Genomic DNA, 17,867 nt, shown 5'->3' on the forward strand with positions numbered 1-17,867 from the left:
CATAGTCATACGCCTCTCCTCTCTTCTTTCTCTCTCATTCCAGTTCCGACGACCAAAATTTCTGGTGCTTTAAGGTAACAGAAAACAGTCCCATTTTCTTTATTTATGGAATTGTAACGATCCCTTCCTTCTACTTCAAGGGAATGCCAAATCTCTAATTCCTAAAACATTCTCTGGTTGTTTCCCCTTGAAGTCTATACTCTCCTGCTTCACTCACTCCCCAACTGCGCCTGATTTCTCCATGGCCGGCCGTAAAGACAAAGCTCAGTCTGCCCGCGTCTCTCGAATCGTCATCGCCATCGCAATCGGAGTTCTTGTTGGCTGTCTTTTTGCTTTCTTGTATCCTCATGGACTTTTCGCCTCTGATCTGCCTGTCCAAAACCGTCGCCTCGCCAAATCCGAGTTTCTGGTTTGTTGCTTGTTGCCCTAATTCCTGTTTCTGAATTTCTATACCGATTTCAATTGTCATTTATTTTTTATTTTAGCGAAATGAACCCGAATTGACATGTATGTTTTGAGGTTTCAAGTGTTTCGGATTGTACTTTATTGTTCTATAATTTATATATCTTTGAGAGGAGTTCGATTTCTTTTTTTTCCTTTTACTGTTTGTCTTTTCTTCTTGAGCGATGAAATTCATAATCAATTCTTTGATTAATTATTTTGGCGTTCTTTTAAAGATTTGTGGGTAGTGTGAGCACTGTGGTAGCTAGATCAATTCTTCTGTTGGTGTTGTTTTCATTTTAGTTTGACTTGTATGTTCATGATTTGGTTTGTGCATTTCTTTTGAATCTATACTCTTTAGAAGATGTTAGTTTCAGTTTAATGACCTTAAAAAGTTTTAGGTTTCATTTACTCGCTAAATTAAATCAAAACATATCTATGTGCCAAAATATCACATTATCTAACGAACTTATCCAGTTGATATCTAGCTTAATTGAGTTTTGATGGAATCGTTGGACTTTTGGAGATTCTGGAGGAAAATTTTCGTATATCTTCTATTTCCTAACTTTTTTTTCTTACACAGGTTCAGTCTTCTTCTCCTTGCGAATCGTCGGAGCGGTTCAAGATGCTTAAAGGCCACGTCGTTTCAATATTAGAGAAGAACTCCCAGTTGGAGAAGCGTATAAAGGATCTAACAGGGGAACTGAGGATTGTGGAACAAACAAAAGATCATGCTCAGAAGCAATATTTGGCGCTCAGTGAAAATCACAAGGCTGGTCCATTTGGTACTGTCAAAGGTCTTAGAACCAACCCTACCGTAATCCCTGATGAATCTGTAAACCCTCGATTGGCGAAGCTCCTGGAGAAAGTTGCTATCCAGAGGGAGCTGATTGTGACACTCGCGAATTCTAATGTACAACCCATGCTGGAGGTTTGGTTTACGAGTATCCAGAAGGTCGGTATACCGAATTATTTAGTTGTGGCTCTGGATGACCAGACGGAAGAATTCTGCAAATCCCATAATGTTCCTGTCTACACGAGAGATCCAGACAAGAGTGTTGATTTAATCGGAAAGGAAGGAGGCAACCACCAAGTCTCGGCATTGAAGTTTCGGATTTTGAGGGAGTTCTTGCAACTTGGATACAGTGTTCTTCTCTCAGACGTCGATATAGTCTACTTACAGAATCCTTTCGATCATCTTTACCGGGATTCAGATGTGGAGTCGATGAGTGATGGTCACAGCAATATGACAGCTTATGGATACAACGATGTATTTGATGAACCTGCCATGGGCTGGGCTAGATATGCACACACTATGAGAATATGGGTTTACAACTCTGGTTTCTTCTACATTAGGCCTACACTGCCTTCGTTTGAGCTTTTGGATCGTGTCGCGACTCGGCTTTCTCAAGAAAAAGCATGGGACCAAGCTGTTTTTAACGAGGAACTCTTTTATCCTTCTCGTCCTGGACGTGATGGACTTCATGCCTCCAAGAGAACCATGGATATGTATCTTTTCATGAACAGTAAGGTACTCTTCAAGACTGTTCGTAAGGACCCGAAACTCAGACAGTTGAAACCCGTCATTGTTCATATTAATTACCATCCCGACAAGTATCCAAGAATGAAAGCAGTCGTCGAATTCTACGTGAACGGTCAGCAAAATGCTCTGGATTCGTTCCCAGATGGTTCTGAATGATGAACCTCTCTTCCAGCACATCATCACAATACTAAGTCCCATGAGCAAACATTGCGACCATTGTTTTGCACAATTCAGCTGCTCTACAAGGAAGATTCATTTTATCATCCCTTCAGAAAAAAGAAAAAAAACACTGCAGATGATTCACTGTTATTCCTTTTTCCAAGGTTTTTGTCGATGTACTTCTGTAAGAACATTTGTAACGATATAGCTAAAGTTGAGAAACTTATCTTCTGCAAAAGGAAATTTCATGGTCTTTCCATGTGTGCTTAAGACTCTGCTTATGCGTGTAATGTGCCCATAATGTGCCACTGACAATCTCAACTGTTATGACAGCTTGTCTTTCCTAAACTTTGGCTGTCTGTGGGGACTTCTGAATTAATGAACATCACAGAAATTTCAGATTAATTGTCACCAAGGGAATTTTAATTGGCTGATGCGGATGCTCTGCGCAGCCTAACTCCAAAAGGCCAGCCTAATGATCCTTATTTAATTGGCTTGGAGCTTTTCTCTTATCCGAATTTCTCCAACGGCTTGTGTGGCTCTGTCTTCAACCCCACTTTCTGTCTTCTTCTGTGTTTTCGTTTTCAATAAGCTCCTCCGCTAAATCCTTGTTCTATTTTTCTTCACCTTCCTTTGCAGCTGTTTCGAGAGATTCTGAGTGAACCCATGAAAGAAACTCGCGGGTTCTCCGTTCCCGCCATTTGTTAGTTGAAATTGGAGCGGCTGAAGGAAGTTTAGATGGGGCGTTGTTAAAGGGAAAGAGAATGGAGAAATCGTCGCAGAGGGAGAACATCCTTTTGGGTTATTCGCTTCAGAGATCATTCACGAATCATTCTTCATCGCCGAGATCTCCGAATCGGGACTCCGACGATGTTGATTTTCACGACGTGTTCGGTGGCCCTCCGAGAAGGCGGTCGTCGGCTCATGAAACGCGGTACAGCTTCTCGGAAACGGCGGGTTCCTTCGCATTGAAAGGCGGCGGCGATAACGCACCGCCGGGCCGGAGTAGTTCCTGGTCCTGTTTGAATGAGATACCGGTGTTCGGAGAAGACAGTCCTCACGGGCGAAGATTTTCGAGCAATGATTTTTACGATGATATCTTTAAGGGCGATGAATCCGCGACTCCTCCTCGCCGGCATGAACTTGACATTTTCTCTTCGGTTCCTGGTTCGAGGGTCTCAAGTCCTGCTAGGCAACTTCCGCCGCCGGCAGAGCCATTCGGAAGTTCTTCCCTCCCAGCAGAATTAAGGTTCTTCTTCCCTTAGCATCCATTTCTTGATTTGGAAATGGGTTTCACCCCAGAATTTTATTGGCGGATGATTTTCTTAGCTTTGATGAATGCTTCTTTCATGTGCATTGGGTATTTGTTAATATCTTGCTTCTGGTTCTTCTGGTTTGTGCCAGCCTACCATCTAGATTGGCTAAAGGGACTGATCTGCCAGCGTTGGGGTCGAACAATTCGAGCCCCTTAAGAAACAAGGTTGTTGTGTCAAATGGAAGCCATACAAATGCTTCTAGGTTCACTCTGTCTAGATTTTCTTCCAGCACTTCGAGCCATCGTTTCGAGGATCTTAAAAGTGATCACAATTTGTTGGATCGGCCTGGCATTCTGTCATCTGAATTCCAACCTCTTAGCAGCGCCGAGATGCCATCCTTCAGAAAGTCCGATAATGCGTCGAATAGGAACAGTTCAACGAAGGGAGAAGATAGTGTAGAAGATTCAAATGGTGGTGGTCAGTTTCAATTCCATTTCTCAATTTACAAATGGGCAAGCAAAGGGGTGCCTCTAATGATGCCACTGAGAGGAGGGAACGGATCGAGTTTAAGAGAGAAGACTTTGCTTAGGAGAAGCTCAAGCTCGACGAATAGAGTCGTGAAGGAGATGAATGAAAAGCCTGATCGAAGTTTTGAGGAAAAACTTTCATCTGCACCTTCAGCTAACTTGAGCAGACAAAGTTCTCGTAAGGATGTCGACGCTGATAACATCACTCAGCCAGCAAAGCTCGAGAAAGTTTCGAGTGAAAAAGCAGAGAAAAAAATGAGTTCGACGACAAATGAAGATCGAAAGCATGTGGCTAAATCTCTAAGTTCCTTCCTTCTCTACAGTGATGGTGAACAAAGTACGTCCTGCCACGAGAGTTTCGTTTATTTCATGCTTGTATTATCTGTTTCTCACAACTAGTTTCGTTTCGTGCAGGTGAAGATGGGATATCGGAAGAGTTTCGACAAGGAGACATCGCGGCGAAAAGTGACAAGAAATCAGCAAATCTTTCTGAGTTAACTAGTAGCTCAAAGAAACTGGACAAACAAACTTCACTGAGAAATTCAAAAGTGAAAAATCCAAGTTTCCTAAGCTCAGACACGGAATCTCGACAAAACATTGACAGAAAGAAAGCTGGTGGAAGAATCTCGGAGTTCGTCAAGATTTTCAACCACGAACCTGCATCGAAATCCCGAGACGTAGTTGATTTGGGAAATGATAGCTCTACAAGGAAGCAGGAAAGTGCTTCAAAAGCTCAAACACAGGCAACTGTCAATAAAATAAGCAAGGAAGAGAAATCCAAGTTGAATCACAATACAGATGCTTCCATCAAGGTAGATGATGTTTCCAAGCAGTCGGTGCATGTTCACTCTATAGCTGCTAGCTACACTAATAGCTCTACTTCTTCGAAAGAGGGTAGTGCAGCACCCAACACTGGTCAGTCCTGCATCTGTGCTGTGTTCTTCATATTTTTCTTTTTCGAGTGCGTACTCGATCATCCATTGCATAACATATTTATTTCTCGATATCAGTTCATGTTCATAATGTCTCCAAGTCTACAGTTCCAGATGTGGAGGAGCTGTTCCAAGAGAATTTCTCAGTATGTTTATCCTTATCAAAATTATGCGTCGGTATGGAAAGTGGTCGAACTCTTTGTATCGAAAGCTAATGATCTAATGAGCTAATTGGGTTGGTTTTTGAATAGGTAAAAGAGTTACCACAAGACTATGAGGATTCGAGAGAATCGGATAATGTTCGTGAAGAATTACAAGTAATGCATCTCCCATTAAATACATGTATTGTGGTTATTGCAGCTCATGAGGACGTAAACTGTTGAGACCGTCTTATAATGCAGGATATCGATACCAAAATACGACAATGGTCGAAAGGGAAGGAAGGGAATATACGTTCGCTACTGTCAACTTTGCAATATGTGAGTCTGTTGTCTTATAAACTCTGTTGGTTGTCTTGCTTCATAAATTAGAACGTAGTTCGTTCTTGAGGTCCACGCTCGATATTTTTCAGTTTCTATAAACCGTTCTTGGTTGTGTGCGTGCAAGGTTCTTTGGCCTAAGAGCGGATGGAAACCTGTTCCTCTCGTCGATATAATCGAAGGAAATGCAGTCAAAAGATCTTATCAGAAAGCTTTGTTATACCTACACCCTGATAAGCTACAACAGAAGGGTGCTTCAGCAGATCAAAAATATATTGCAGCAAAAGTTTTTGAAATATTGCAGGTATTCAAGTTCAATTCTACATACGGTTCTTCTGTTGATTGTCTCGTCTTTAGACCGAAACTGATATTTTGGATGTTTTAAAGAGTCGGGATTTCTGAAGTTTTGAACGTCTTAAACGAGGGTAGGTATTGAAACCTTTTAACATTTAGAATCGAGAGCTGTGCTTGGCTCGGATTTTTGAAGTTTTGAACGTTTTAAACGAGGGTAGGTATTGAAACGTTTAACGTTTAAGATCGAGAGGTATGCTTGGCTGGGATTAATCTGGTTCTTGTTGTTATATATATATATCTTAATCAAAGTGTTTGAATTCATGTAGGAGGCTTGGGCTCATTTCAATACACTGGGAGGATTATGATATGACATCACAGCATTATAGGTGACACAAAGAAGTGTCCATATAAAGCCTTTTTAAATTGTCATTTATATTTGTATACATAAAAAAATAAAAAATAAAAATAATAATTAAAATATTTTCTTGTGTTAACAATTATACAATAATTCAAAGTATGGGCCTTTGCTTCATGGGCTTTGACATATATGAATTTGATGGGCTTGGCAGAAGCCCATTAAATTTTGAAAGAAAAAAAGTGTAAAAGATTTTTAGTGGAGGTAGCCGTTGGTTACCCACTGCCACTATTGATGGTTCTTTTTGTGGTTTTCTGGTGAGGGGTGAGGAACTTTTGGATTCTTTTCAAAACGGTCACCGAAGTTGGGGAATGGAATGGAATGGCCATATACAACGCGACACGTTCCTTTTTCCACGTCACCGACTGACTGTGACGCCTTGCCTAAGCTTTCCCCAATTTTGCCCCTTCCACGTGTTTCGAAGTCACGACCTTTTCCATTTTTATTTTATTTATTTATTTATTTAAATGTTGGATTTCCACTATTTAAATAATAAGTTGTGTCGTTCATTCGATTTTTATTAGACAATGGTGCAAGTGTAAATATAGATGGTAGGTAGTGGCAAACCGGTAAAAGTTCGTCGCCACGCGTGCACTGTTACCGGCTGTTGTAGGTATCCCGTCCAAATCCACGCTTAAATAACCTTTCAATAGTCGACCCGTTTCTTCGTCGTTCTCCGCCCACGGAGTCTCTGCTCTTTCTCTCGCCACGCCCTTCTGATCTTCACTGACAAACCCTAGGGCTTTCTTTTCCCTCTCAGTTTCAACAATCGCTGCATTTTCCTCTCTGTCTCGCCTTCAGATCGTACGGTTATTTTGTGTCTCGGGATATTTAACGGTTGTCGAGCTTGTTCCGTTTTGATCCACCGAATTCGATTCTGGAAGGAATTTGAGTTGACGGATATCTTTCTTGAGCAATGTCTGTGGCTACGAAGCTCCAATCGCATGCTGAACCGGTTTTGGAGTCCCGAGCAATTCTTGGACCGGGCGGGAACAGAGATAGGGCGCCTGAGAAGCCAAAATGCAAACAGGAGATCTTGAAGAGGACAGTGAAGCAGAATAAGGCGCTTCCAGTGGTTTCTGAATCGGTTGTTCGGGACAATGTCTCCGTCGGGAGCTCCTGCTCTTCCGATTCTTTATCAAGCAACTATTCGGCCAAATTGTTGAATCTGAAAGCGAAGCCCAAGCCTGTGAAGACTGTCGCTGCCGGCGGTGACGCTAACGCAACCACAACGTCGCCTGGGCTCTCGGTTGCGGGGAAACGCTGTGATTGGATAACGCCTTATTCTGGTAAGCTTAAAACTCTGATTATCATTGAATATTACGTAGTTGAATTAATTAAATGGAATCTTCTGATTGTTGAGAAAATGATGGATATGAGAAGGATAGGAACAAATAGAAATTTTCAATTCCGAACATAATAAATCTTTAGCTTAATTACAACAATCATTTTGTACCTTTATTGCATTATTTTGTATTTTAATGCAATTAGATATTTAATTAGAGGAGAACGTATGAGTACGGAAAAATGAAACAAATTATAATTGAAATTATGCAGAATTAAAATGTCGGTAAAGTATGTAATTGTAGTGTGCAATAATCAAAATTTAAGGTGATATCGTGACCAACGTATTTATTGCGGCGTCTAAGTTGATGGGGGCTGATTGGACAACGACATTTAATTAGTGGTTTTTTATCATAATGTGCTAAATTAATTTTAAAAAAATTACTTTATTTAAAGAATATTTATTTTGTTCTATGAAAAGTTTCAAAAATACTTTAAAATTTTTTAAATAAAACTTTAAAAATAGTCTTAATTTTTTAAAAAAATATTCAAAAACAGTGGGAGGTAAAAATATTTTGTCTTAAAATATCCTTTTTAACTTTACTTTAAAATATATAATTGAACGTTTCAATACTTTTAAACTTTTTTTTTATTATTATTTTAAAAACAACTTTTAATTTTTTTTAAGTTAAAAAAATGTATTTTACATGTTTTATAAATACTTATGAATTTTAAAAAATAACACTAACAATTTTAAATTGTTGGTAGATTATCTATGGGATAGATAGATGATGTTCTTTTGGTTATTAATGTTACCTCTAAAATTTCACAATCCTTTGTTCCCTTCATTTTTTATTTTTCTATTCTCTATTTACTTATCTTACTTTTAATATCTAATCAAATTTACTCAAAATAGCATATCTAAATTATAAGAAAACCTAGAGGCCACAATGGCAGAATTTAAACCTTAAAAAAAATATGAAACTAACTTAAAAAGTATTTTTGAATTATTTTATAAAAAACAATCATAAGTATTTTTTGATAAGTTAAGAATANTTTTTTTTTTTTTTTTTTTTTTTTTTTTTTTTTTTTTTTCTTCGTGGAACGGATACTTCATAAAAGTTGTGTTCTGCCTCGGTTCATTTATATTCTGGGAACGTCGGTTTGTTTTTTCTTAAATTCGAATTTAGATTACATACAATGTTGTGGTGTTCTTTTTATTACATTTTAAAAATTATTAGGAGGAATTACAAGTAATTACTATATGTGAGACAATGTATCTCATAAAAATATCCCTTTCATTTCCGAATTTGAATCTCTTCTCATGTTAGTGATGTTTATGATGGTTTCTTGTAGACCCACTTTACATTGCTTTTCACGACGAAGAATGGGGAGTCCCAGTTCATGACGACAAGAAGCTGTTTGAGTTACTTGTATTATCACAAGCCTTAGCAGAGCTTACTTGGCCCTTGATCCTCAGCAAGAGACACATTTTCAGGTCTTCTTCTCTTTTTTTCTTTTACTTTCCCCGTTTCTATCGCTTCGTTCTTCAAATTGGAATCTGGGTCGATATTGATGGTTGCCCAAGCTCACCGTTAACATATATTGTCCTCCATTTGTAAAGAATGCTTTGTTCTCGTCTCCGACCAGTCTCATAGGGTGGATATTAATCGGTGACAGGGTGGAATCTGGGTGGATTTTAAATGGAATGTGGAGTGTAAAATGGACATATTTGGTAAGATGTTGATTACTTCTTTTTCATTTTTTGCAGGAAAGTGTTCAATGATTTTGACCCATCTTCCATCGCACAGTTCACAGAAGCTGAGTTTACGACACTAAAAGTAAATGCCACGCAGCTCCTGTCTGATCAAAAGCTTCGTGCAATCGTGGAGAACGCTAACCAAGTACTCAAGGTATATTGTGTTTTGCTTAAGCTTTATCTCTTCCCTGGCTCTATTGTTAAGCTAAATCCATCCATAACAATACACGCGTTTGGTTGTCTCAACTTCCATCCCTTTCCAAGTGGTTCAAAGCTGAATCTCTCTACGTTTTCATTGTCTTGTATCCCTTCACCTTCATAGATTCAACAGGAATTTGGTTCCTTCAGCAACTATTGTTGGAGCTTTGTTAACAAGAAGCCTATCCGAAACCGATATCGATATGGTCGTCAAGTACCGGTAAAGACTCCTAAAGCGGAGTTCATGAGCAAGGATTTGATGAAGAGAGGATTCCGTTGCGTCGGGCCAACTGTGGTTTATTCCTTCTTGCAAGTTAGCGGAATTGTTAACGATCACTTGGTCGACTGCTTCAGGTATCAAGAGTGCGACGCAAGCGTCAAAGATGACATGAAATTAAGAGTAGAAAATCGGAGATCGGAGTTGCTTATTCGAGCTTTGGAGAAGTCTTCCTTGACGACCTGATCATAACGTGTTCAAAGACAACGGTTGGTTATCTCTAACTATAATCTTACAATTCACTGTTAATAAAATGGCTCTGAGTAGTTTGAGTTTAACTGCCTGTTTTGAATTTTTAATTGCTTCTTTGTAGATGATGATGATGTATTAACGGACGACAAACATGTTGGTTTCTTGTAATTATATTTATCGCTTATTACCGAATGTTTACGCCAATTATGTATTGGGCCTTGTGGCTAAAGTTAGCCCAGCAGAACTGCGGCCTACTCTCTTGGTGGTGGCCCAACGATTTTTGGTTGCCACCACCCACACTTTATCGAAACCATTAATATTTTGTTTTAAAAATATTCTCAGTCGAGCCCAAATTATTAGTTTAAGAGTATATGTTAGAGGGTATTATTCAAATTTTAAGAATATTTTTTAAGACACAGTAAAAAGGCGCTATTTAAAAATAGCCTTAATGTAGCATTTGTTTTTTAAAATCTTATTTAAAAAAAGTAAATATATGTATATGTTCATAATATTTGAATGTTTAATTTAATAATTTAAATAACATCTTAAAAAAGAGTTTTAAATTCGCATAAAATTCATTATCAACTAATTTTTATATCTATCAATGTTAAGCGACTGGATTTAAAAATATATAATAAATAAATAATTGAACCTAATGAATATCACACCGAAATATTAAATCTATTTATATTAATATAATTATTTATAAAATTTATAGATAAAAAAAATGATATTGGAAATTTGGAAGTGATTGAAATTGACAAGTCGAAGTGCTGCGGGAAGGGGAAGTGGATGACAGCTGGACGACACATTCGTCGGCTTTATACATTGGAGCGAGGGAAACTTTTTTTTCTTTTTTTTTTTTTTATATTATCCCATCCAATCCAATCCACTGTCGTTTGAACAATCAACGGCCCATCATTTCTTATTCTGGCGGGAAATGATCCAACGGACAAAACCCATCCCTCCTTTTCAACGTCGTTTGCGCGCCAACCAATTTCATTTAATTAACAAATTTTCTTTCCACCAATAGAAACCAAACACGTGTAATATTTATAAGAAAACTAAAAATGCGAAAGAATACTTTTATTAAACAAAATTCAAAATTCAAATTGAGTTTTTTTAAGGATTAAAATATATAATAAAACTATATTTAATATATTTTCTTGTTGTTTTACCAAATCCCGGAAAAAGACAATATTTATTATTTATTTCTCTTCCCATAAATTATACACAAATTGTGTCACGCATGCAAGAGCAGAGTACGGATTCTTAGGGAAAAATATGTTATAAAATAATTATGAGTATAATTATATTAAACTTTTAAAATTAAAAATAATGTAAAATTAAAAATAACTAAGAGTATAAAACAAATATTGGAGAATGAAATAATTATGAGTTTTAATGTTTTTCTCTCAGTATGAACAAATTAAAAAAAAAAAAGAATAAATGGAGAAAAAGTAAGCTAAAAAATAATGTAAATCTTTGGTAATAGTCAATGAAAATCTAATTGAGTACTCTTTATTATTTGTAATTAGGTTACAAGACATTATTACGAATTTGAAAGTGGGTCCCACAATTGATTTCCGTTACAAAATGCAATAACATATAATCTATAATAATCAAGTGCAAATTCCTTCCCATCGATTATTAAATAGAAAAAAAGAATTTGATTTTAAAAAAAGTTACATAAAAATTGAGATCATTTTCATTATTCAATTTATGATTATGGGACTCCAACAAAATTGTAGATAAGAATAGCATCCTCTAAAAAAACCATACAGGCGTTGTGGGCTCGAATGTAATTTCACACACTAATTTTCGGTTGACTTGTGTCTCATTCTCTTAACTAATCTCACTATTTCATAAGCTTCAACGTTCATTAATTAATATTAATTTCGGAATCTTAAAACAACATTTCCATTAAGTCCATGTCCGTGTCCTCCGACATTGAACTATTATCCAGGGGTATTAACGTCATTTCACTCTCCTGTCGCCTTGCCTGCCACATTTCCTGTATTTGAATAGAAACCGCTAGCGGTTTTCATTCCGTGTCGAGTTTTTTAAAACAACTGTAATTACCAAACAGTTTTTCCTTTTTCATAAAAAGAAAATAGATTTCTTTTTTATTTATTATTAGTACAAAAAAGAAATATATATATATATATATATATTTATTTATTTATTTTTTTTTTCGATGGCTTTATTGTACTTTTTTTCAAAAAGAAATTTAGGGGAAGGAGATATTTAGTTGAAAGGCGGGATGAACAAAAATAATAATAAAGATGATTTTTGGTAAAAAAAAATAGATAATTTTACGTGGCGGCTTGTAATTGGTTGCTTTAACGTCGTCGGGATTCGTAGTAATACAAACCAATTAATAATTCAAGTCACTCTCGCTTCTCTCTCTCACATAAAACACAGCGTCTCTCTCTCTCTTCTTTCTCTCTCTACTCTATCTCTCTCCTGCTCTGCTCTGTGTTTGTTGTCAACGAAAATTCCCAAATTTCTCAGCTATTTCGCTGTCTCTTGCCGCTGAAATTCCCGAAAACATGCTCCAAACTGCATGATTTTTCTGCATCGAGTAATATCTAGTCTCTTCTGCTCTTGAATTTCGCTCTATTTGCCCGAATTCATCGCCAACGGTTTTCGGAATGCTTGAAGCAGTGGAAAGCTCCGTTAATGGCGGCTTCTCGCAGCTGCAAAGCAGTGGCGATAGTAGTGAAGAGGAGCTTTCTGTTCTTCCTCGTCATACGAAAGTGGTCGTCACCGGAAACAACCGCACCAAATCGGTGCTCGTTGGACTTCAAGGCGTTGTTAAGAAGGCTGTTGGTTTGGGCGGATGGCATTGGCTGGTACGTCGCTTTGTTAAATTGGGCTGTTTCTGGTAATGAGCTTAGGGTACAATGAGTCGTGATTTGATCAATTTTGAGTATCAATGTGGTTTTCCCCAATTCCATGTTCTGTTTCTTCGCAGTTTTTTAATCCATTTTATCGCGATTTCTGGTTGTTTATTGCATCCATTTCTGAGTTTTGAATATGTTTTAGAATAGGTTTCGAATCTGAGGTTTGAGCTAAGAATTGCATGGTCAGTGTGATCTATGGATCTGGTGATTAGTGATGCGGATTCATTTCACAATGTCAAATCGATTTTATGCAATTAGGGATAATCTGGTGATTAGTCTGGCTGTTGCATTGATTTAAGAACAGTGGGATTGTTCTTTTGATATCTGCAGGTCACCATGATTATCTTGATATTCTAGGTTTAGCATTTAATCTTGAAATTAAAAACCCTCAGGTTCTCACAAATGGCATTGAAGTTAAGCTACAGAGAAATGCCCTCAGTGTAATCGAAGCCCCAACCGGCAACGAGGACGACGATGATCTCGAATTCGAAAACTTGCAATGGAATGGATCGGATATGGGTGAGTTTAGAATCTTTTCAATTCTTATTCATTGGACTGAAGAACAACATTGAACTGTCGATTCTTTAAATGGATTAGATCGGTTAATTCGATAAGCTGGCCTCGATTAAACATAGAAAAAAGGCACAAAGAGAGCTATTTGTCTGCACTTTCCTTTCAATTCTTATTAGGGAATTCATGATTAAAACACTTGCTTGTTTCGAGTGATTGTTTCATTGGCCCACTGTAGTTGTTGTGGAATGATATTCTTTTTAGGAACAGTGGTTGAGTTTGGTACTCTTTGGATTCTTTGCTCATTCAACTTTTACTTTCTTCCAAACCTTGTTGTGGCATTTATTCTCTCTTCTGGACCCTCCTCATCCTTTTTTCATAATGCTTTTGGTATTTTCATTTCCCAGCATCTGATGATACTTTGAAGTCCCATAGACTGAGATATAGGACACACAAATCGTCGGGTTCATCGCACAAAACTATCAGCCGATCCTTCTCGTATGAATCGCAGTCCAAGGGGTCTATTTCGACCCCTCGTGGGTCCATGGTACTTGAGAAACAGACAGACTCTTTTGTTTCATTTGTTGAAGTGAGATATAATTAGGCTCATAATCTAATAAGTTGGATCTTTCTTAACGTTCTTGTACAGAAGGTCGACCTCGGTAAACTGGAAATGTCTGCTCTATGGAGATATTGGCGACACTTCAATCTTGTAAGTTACCGTTTATTCGATAAATGTGAGCATATTTTGGGCACATGTCCATTAAACTGCAAGATTTTACCACCATGATTGAGAGAACTCTATATCGTCTAGGTCGATGCTTTTCCTAACCCATCGAAAGAGCAGTTGGTGGATGTCGTTCAAAGGCATTTCATGTCACAGGTAATCAATTTTATCAGTTTAACCGTTCGAAAAATACATCAGCTATGTTGTAAACTACATGACATGACTTGTTTGTTTGTTCACTTCACTCGTGCAGCAACTAGACGAGTTGCAGGTGATTGTCGGGTTCGTCCATGCTGCAAAGAGACTCAAAACCGTTTGCAAATGACCGAGTAATGGCTGTAACACCAGGCTCATTCATCCATTTCTAACAAAAACACCGGTACCAAAATTCCCACTTCCCTGCTACATTGATGGTTCTCTGTAATATAAGAATCCTGGCTTGTTTTTGAGGTATTCATTGCCCGTTTGTTCGTGTAATTATGGTAGATAAATATAGGATATATAATATATATAAAATGTACGTATAGGCTAGCAGACCTTCTTAAACTGACAAGTCCTTGGTGACTTTGTTTTCCTAAACCTTGATTGAATGCTGACTTGGGAGAGTGGGTATCTTGAAATGAATGTGTACATTCCTTTAATTCTCTATTTATTTTGTCAATGAATCAAACAGTGTTAAGCTGTATTATAGACTAAGGGCTTAGAGGAAAAGAATCGGGACGGGGGCGGGTAGTGCACAGTGTCACAATCGCGCTATTGTGAGACGTTTGTAAGTGATTGTGCTACACTCTCACCACCGAGTGAGTCAGCCAATTCGAAATTGTGTTGCCTCCTTTAGTCTAACGACTTATACCCAAGCCTCTTGACTAGTGTAGCTATCAATGTCTCGGATGTGAGAATTAAAGTCAAAAGATCTTTAGAATCAAAGCGGGGTCCTCTCACGTTTTGCTGTCCTTCTGCTACCAAACTCTCCTCTTTTCATTTAATACAATCTGCTAAAGTCCCCACGACCCTCCCACCAATCTAGGAAACCTACTACTTTATTGGACGATATATTAATTACTTTTTATGTATTTTAATTTTACAACATTTTACCTCTCGGTAACTTTTCTTCCGACAAAAACTTAGGATTTAAATATTTTTACTATTACTTCGTATAGTAAATAAAATTATTGACGGACGTCATGACGCTTTGGTTGAAGTCGTATTGTCGGCCATGAGTTGGTGAATGGAAAATATCTTCGGCCTTTTTCTTTATATTTTTTTCGAATTTTAAATCGTTTTCCCGCCTCAATTCCTCGTGAGTGGAAAATTCATGTGCCATTGAAAAAAGCGTGTCGGTGCTTTTGAGGATTAGTGGGCCCTTGGATACCTTTTCGTTATGGGCTTCATTTTGTAGGCCCAAAGCCCAATAACAACCAAACTTAAGACATGGCCCAATTATGGTGAACCTTGGGCTCCTTTATTCCAGCAGGCCCTAATATGTCTGTCATAGAATAGATTGGGCCCATTTAGTGATGCAGACAGAGCCCAAGCACTCAAAATATAAATATTATTTTATTTTACTTTTACTTTTATATTTTAAGGAAATGAAAACTATTTTATATTTGGTCCATACCTTTTAAAATTAATAATTTTAGTTGAAATTTAATGTTTCATCAAAATAATCAAAAAATTATAAGTCACTTCATTATTATTTATGAACGATTTAGAAACCAATTTCAAAATTTAAAAAGTGAATTTAAATATTATATACTAAATGACATTTTTTAAAACCTAACAAAATAAAATAAGAATTAAATTAAAAAATGAATAAAGTCTTAATATTGTGTGGTGTATTTTAATGGATAATAATTTTGGCACGACATTTGGCAAATTGTTCCATGGTTGAATAAGAAGAAAGATGTGGATGTGATCAAACGACGTCATTCCACATTCCACAATGTTGGGATTTCTTTATGTTCATTTGTTTCCCACTTTCTAAATAGTGAAAAAAGCCAAGTTTCAAAATACGCCCATCTAAATATTTTCAATCTTAAATTAAATTATAAGAAAAAATGTTTAAAAAAAAAACATATATTGTTTCATAATATTTATTATATCCTATGGGTAATATTGTAATTTTTTTTATACCAACACAATATATGTTTATTAGACTATATGTATTAACGAGCATAAATTAATTGGAGATTATTGCCAATAAAGAATCAATTTTGATCGTCCTTTGTGGTGAAGTTGGTGACATGATTAATGAACTATTATTTTTTTTTATATATAATTTAAATTTTATTTTATTTTATTTTATTTTATTTAATCTTCAATTATTGTAGGTTTGACTACTTTTTAATGGGAAAATTGAGTTGTTTCTGACACAAGGAAGCATTGTATGAGAAATTTGTCTCAAAACGCCCACTCACAAAACACATTCTCTCTCTCTCTCCATATTGTCAAATTATTTTTATTTTTCCTAAATTTCAAAATTACGGTAATTAGAGATAAACAAAAGGGGCAAAAACGTAATATTATGTTCGATTAGGTTGGATAATGACAAAAGCTGAAAATATTGATAAATTCTTGTGGTTCTTATTTGTATTTCCCGCACCGATTTTTGTAGTAATATAAAACAATTTATTTTTAATTTATAAAACGCCAAATTAAATGCTGGCAATTCATTGAATTATTCAAGTTTTTTTTTTCCAAAAGAATTGGATAAAGGGATGCATCAACCATAATTAAATGTGGTGAGAAATTCATATTGTTTGGTACATTTTTATGATTTATTATTATTATTATTTTGTCGCCTAACGTAACTCTAAACTCTATTCTCTTATATATAAACATATATAATACGTGCATAATTGAATAAATTACAAAAATTGGAGGAAAAAAAAACTATTTTAGATGTAAAAATTATTATTATTATTATTTTCTCTTATATATAAATATATGATACGTGCATCATTGAATAAATTACAGAAATTGGAGGAAAAAAAAACTATTTTAGATGTAAAAATTATTATTATTATTATTATTATTTAGAAGTCAACAAAATGTAGAGCCTAGAACCCTTTCAAATCACTCAAAAAGATGTGATAATTGAAAACAAGACGTCACCAATCAACAAATTCAGGAACCAATAAAATCGTGCTTTTAGTGAATTGAAAAAAAATATATATATAATATTAAAAATATTTTATTCAAGGTTCACATCCCACCGTCCGTACGAGATTATTTTTATTTAAATAATAATTTTAAGATATTTTTGCTTTGGTTCCATATATTTTTAAGATGTCTATAGAATCAAAATTTTGAGAATATTATATTATATTTTTTCTTATAAAATATTATTGACCTTGATGTTTTATATTTTTCAATAAAAATTATATTTAAAAATGAAAATGATTGATTAAAAATTATTTTTTAATAAAAAATACCGAAAATTTTCGCGCTGATTCTCACCAAAATAGATAGTAAATTTTGCTGAGATGAATAATGAAATAGAAGGCATGGAAGTCTCCTTTTCGGTCTTGCTTCATCCATGTCTAATTAACGACCTAGATGAGATGAATAATGAAATAGAAGGCATGGAAGTCTCCTTTTCGGTCTTGCTTCATCCATGTCTAATTAACGACCTAGATCTATTGCTAGCAGATATTGTCCTTTTTAGGCTTTCCCTTTCGAGCTTCATTTCAAAGTTTTAAAACGCGTCTACTAAGAGAAGGTTTACACACCCTTATAAATGATGGTTTGTTTTCCTCCTCCCCAACCAACGTGGGACATCACAGTAATATTGTTATAAGTTACCGTGCGAAGTTGACACATTTTCAACAATATTTTTAAGAATGTAATATGCTTTAATAAAAATAGAAAAATAGGTAGTGAAATAAAAATTTAATCCAATTCATTCAACTTTTATATATATAATATAAATAAAAGGAAATAAAATAGGAAGTGGACATCGTCAGAAG

General features: G+C 35.9%; 4 protein-coding genes across 6 annotated transcripts; all 4 read left to right on the forward strand.

Moving 5' to 3' along the window:
- The first annotated feature begins 8 nt into the window (after nt 1–8).
- LOC111787799 (arabinosyltransferase RRA2-like) lies at nt 9–2,413 on the forward strand. Its single transcript, XM_023667851.1, has 3 exons — nt 9–74; nt 194–409; nt 1,025–2,413. Exons 2-3 carry the CDS (start codon nt 242–244, stop codon nt 2,138–2,140), a joined length of 1,284 nt encoding a protein of 427 aa, XP_023523619.1. The 5' UTR covers nt 9–74; nt 194–241; the 3' UTR covers nt 2,141–2,413.
- A 181-nt stretch (nt 2,414–2,594) lies between these two features.
- On the forward strand, nt 2,595–6,177 carry LOC111787798 (J domain-containing protein required for chloroplast accumulation response 1-like). The gene is made up of 8 exons (XM_023667850.1): nt 2,595–3,392; nt 3,548–4,263; nt 4,341–4,841; nt 4,937–5,004; nt 5,110–5,175; nt 5,260–5,337; nt 5,465–5,641; nt 5,958–6,177. Exons 1-8 carry the CDS (start codon nt 2,908–2,910, stop codon nt 5,994–5,996), a joined length of 2,130 nt encoding a protein of 709 aa, XP_023523618.1. The 5' UTR covers nt 2,595–2,907; the 3' UTR covers nt 5,997–6,177.
- Nucleotides 6,178–6,557: 380 nt separating this feature from the next.
- LOC111787800 (DNA-3-methyladenine glycosylase 1) lies at nt 6,558–10,000 on the forward strand. 2 transcript variants are annotated; one of them, XM_023667854.1, is made up of 5 exons: nt 6,558–7,335; nt 8,687–8,828; nt 9,102–9,243; nt 9,412–9,773; nt 9,878–10,000. In XM_023667854.1, the coding sequence occupies exons 1-4, from the start codon at nt 6,963–6,965 to the stop codon at nt 9,748–9,750; spliced, it is 996 nt and encodes a 331-aa protein (XP_023523622.1). In that variant the 5' UTR covers nt 6,558–6,962; the 3' UTR covers nt 9,751–9,773; nt 9,878–10,000. The 2 variants fall into 2 exon arrangements, with proteins under 2 accessions (XP_023523622.1, XP_023523621.1); XM_023667853.1 differs by having other exon boundaries at nt 6,559–7,335; nt 9,412–10,000.
- A 2,162-nt stretch (nt 10,001–12,162) lies between these two features.
- LOC111787523 lies at nt 12,163–14,547 on the forward strand. 2 transcript variants are annotated; one of them, XM_023667509.1, is made up of 6 exons: nt 12,163–12,611; nt 13,055–13,181; nt 13,580–13,719; nt 13,825–13,884; nt 13,987–14,055; nt 14,153–14,540. In XM_023667509.1, exons 1-6 carry the CDS (start codon nt 12,411–12,413, stop codon nt 14,222–14,224), a joined length of 669 nt encoding a protein of 222 aa, XP_023523277.1. In that variant the 5' UTR covers nt 12,163–12,410; the 3' UTR covers nt 14,225–14,540. The 2 variants fall into 2 exon arrangements, with proteins under 2 accessions (XP_023523277.1, XP_023523278.1); XM_023667510.1 differs by having other exon boundaries at nt 12,348–12,611; nt 13,822–13,884; nt 14,153–14,547.
- The last annotated feature ends 3,320 nt before the right edge of the window (nt 14,548–17,867 follow it).

Source organism: Cucurbita pepo, chromosome LG02 (genome assembly GCF_002806865.2).
Source record: "Cucurbita pepo subsp. pepo cultivar mu-cu-16 chromosome LG02, ASM280686v2, whole genome shotgun sequence".
In the NCBI taxonomy this organism is placed as follows: domain Eukaryota; kingdom Viridiplantae; phylum Streptophyta; class Magnoliopsida; order Cucurbitales; family Cucurbitaceae; genus Cucurbita; species Cucurbita pepo.

Bases quoted from the DNA above. Each gene is read 5' to 3' on its own strand.
- LOC111787798 (XM_023667850.1), top strand. From the start codon at position 2,908: ATGGAGAAATCGTCGCAGAGGGAGAACATCCTTTTGGGTTATTCGCTT. The intron at 4,842-4,936 runs GTCAGTCCTGCA...TCTCGATATCAG, and splicing joins TAGTGCAGCACCCAACACTG to TTCATGTTCATAATGTCTCC. The intron at 5,642-5,957 runs GTATTCAAGTTC...GAATTCATGTAG, and splicing joins AAGTTTTTGAAATATTGCAG to GAGGCTTGGGCTCATTTCAA.
- LOC111787523 (XM_023667510.1), top strand. From the start codon at position 12,411: ATGCTTGAAGCAGTGGAAAGCTCCGTTAATGGCGGCTTCTCGCAGCTG. The intron at 13,885-13,986 runs GTAAGTTACCGT...TATATCGTCTAG, and splicing joins ATTGGCGACACTTCAATCTT to GTCGATGCTTTTCCTAACCC. The intron at 14,056-14,152 runs GTAATCAATTTT...TCACTCGTGCAG, and splicing joins AAAGGCATTTCATGTCACAG to CAACTAGACGAGTTGCAGGT.
- LOC111787799 (XM_023667851.1), top strand. From the start codon at position 242: ATGGCCGGCCGTAAAGACAAAGCTCAGTCTGCCCGCGTCTCTCGAATC. The intron at 410-1,024 runs GTTTGTTGCTTG...TTTCTTACACAG, and splicing joins TCGCCAAATCCGAGTTTCTG to GTTCAGTCTTCTTCTCCTTG.
- LOC111787800 (XM_023667854.1), top strand. From the start codon at position 6,963: ATGTCTGTGGCTACGAAGCTCCAATCGCATGCTGAACCGGTTTTGGAG. The intron at 8,829-9,101 runs GTCTTCTTCTCT...CATTTTTTGCAG, and splicing joins AGCAAGAGACACATTTTCAG to GAAAGTGTTCAATGATTTTG. The intron at 9,244-9,411 runs GTATATTGTGTT...TCACCTTCATAG, and splicing joins ACGCTAACCAAGTACTCAAG to ATTCAACAGGAATTTGGTTC.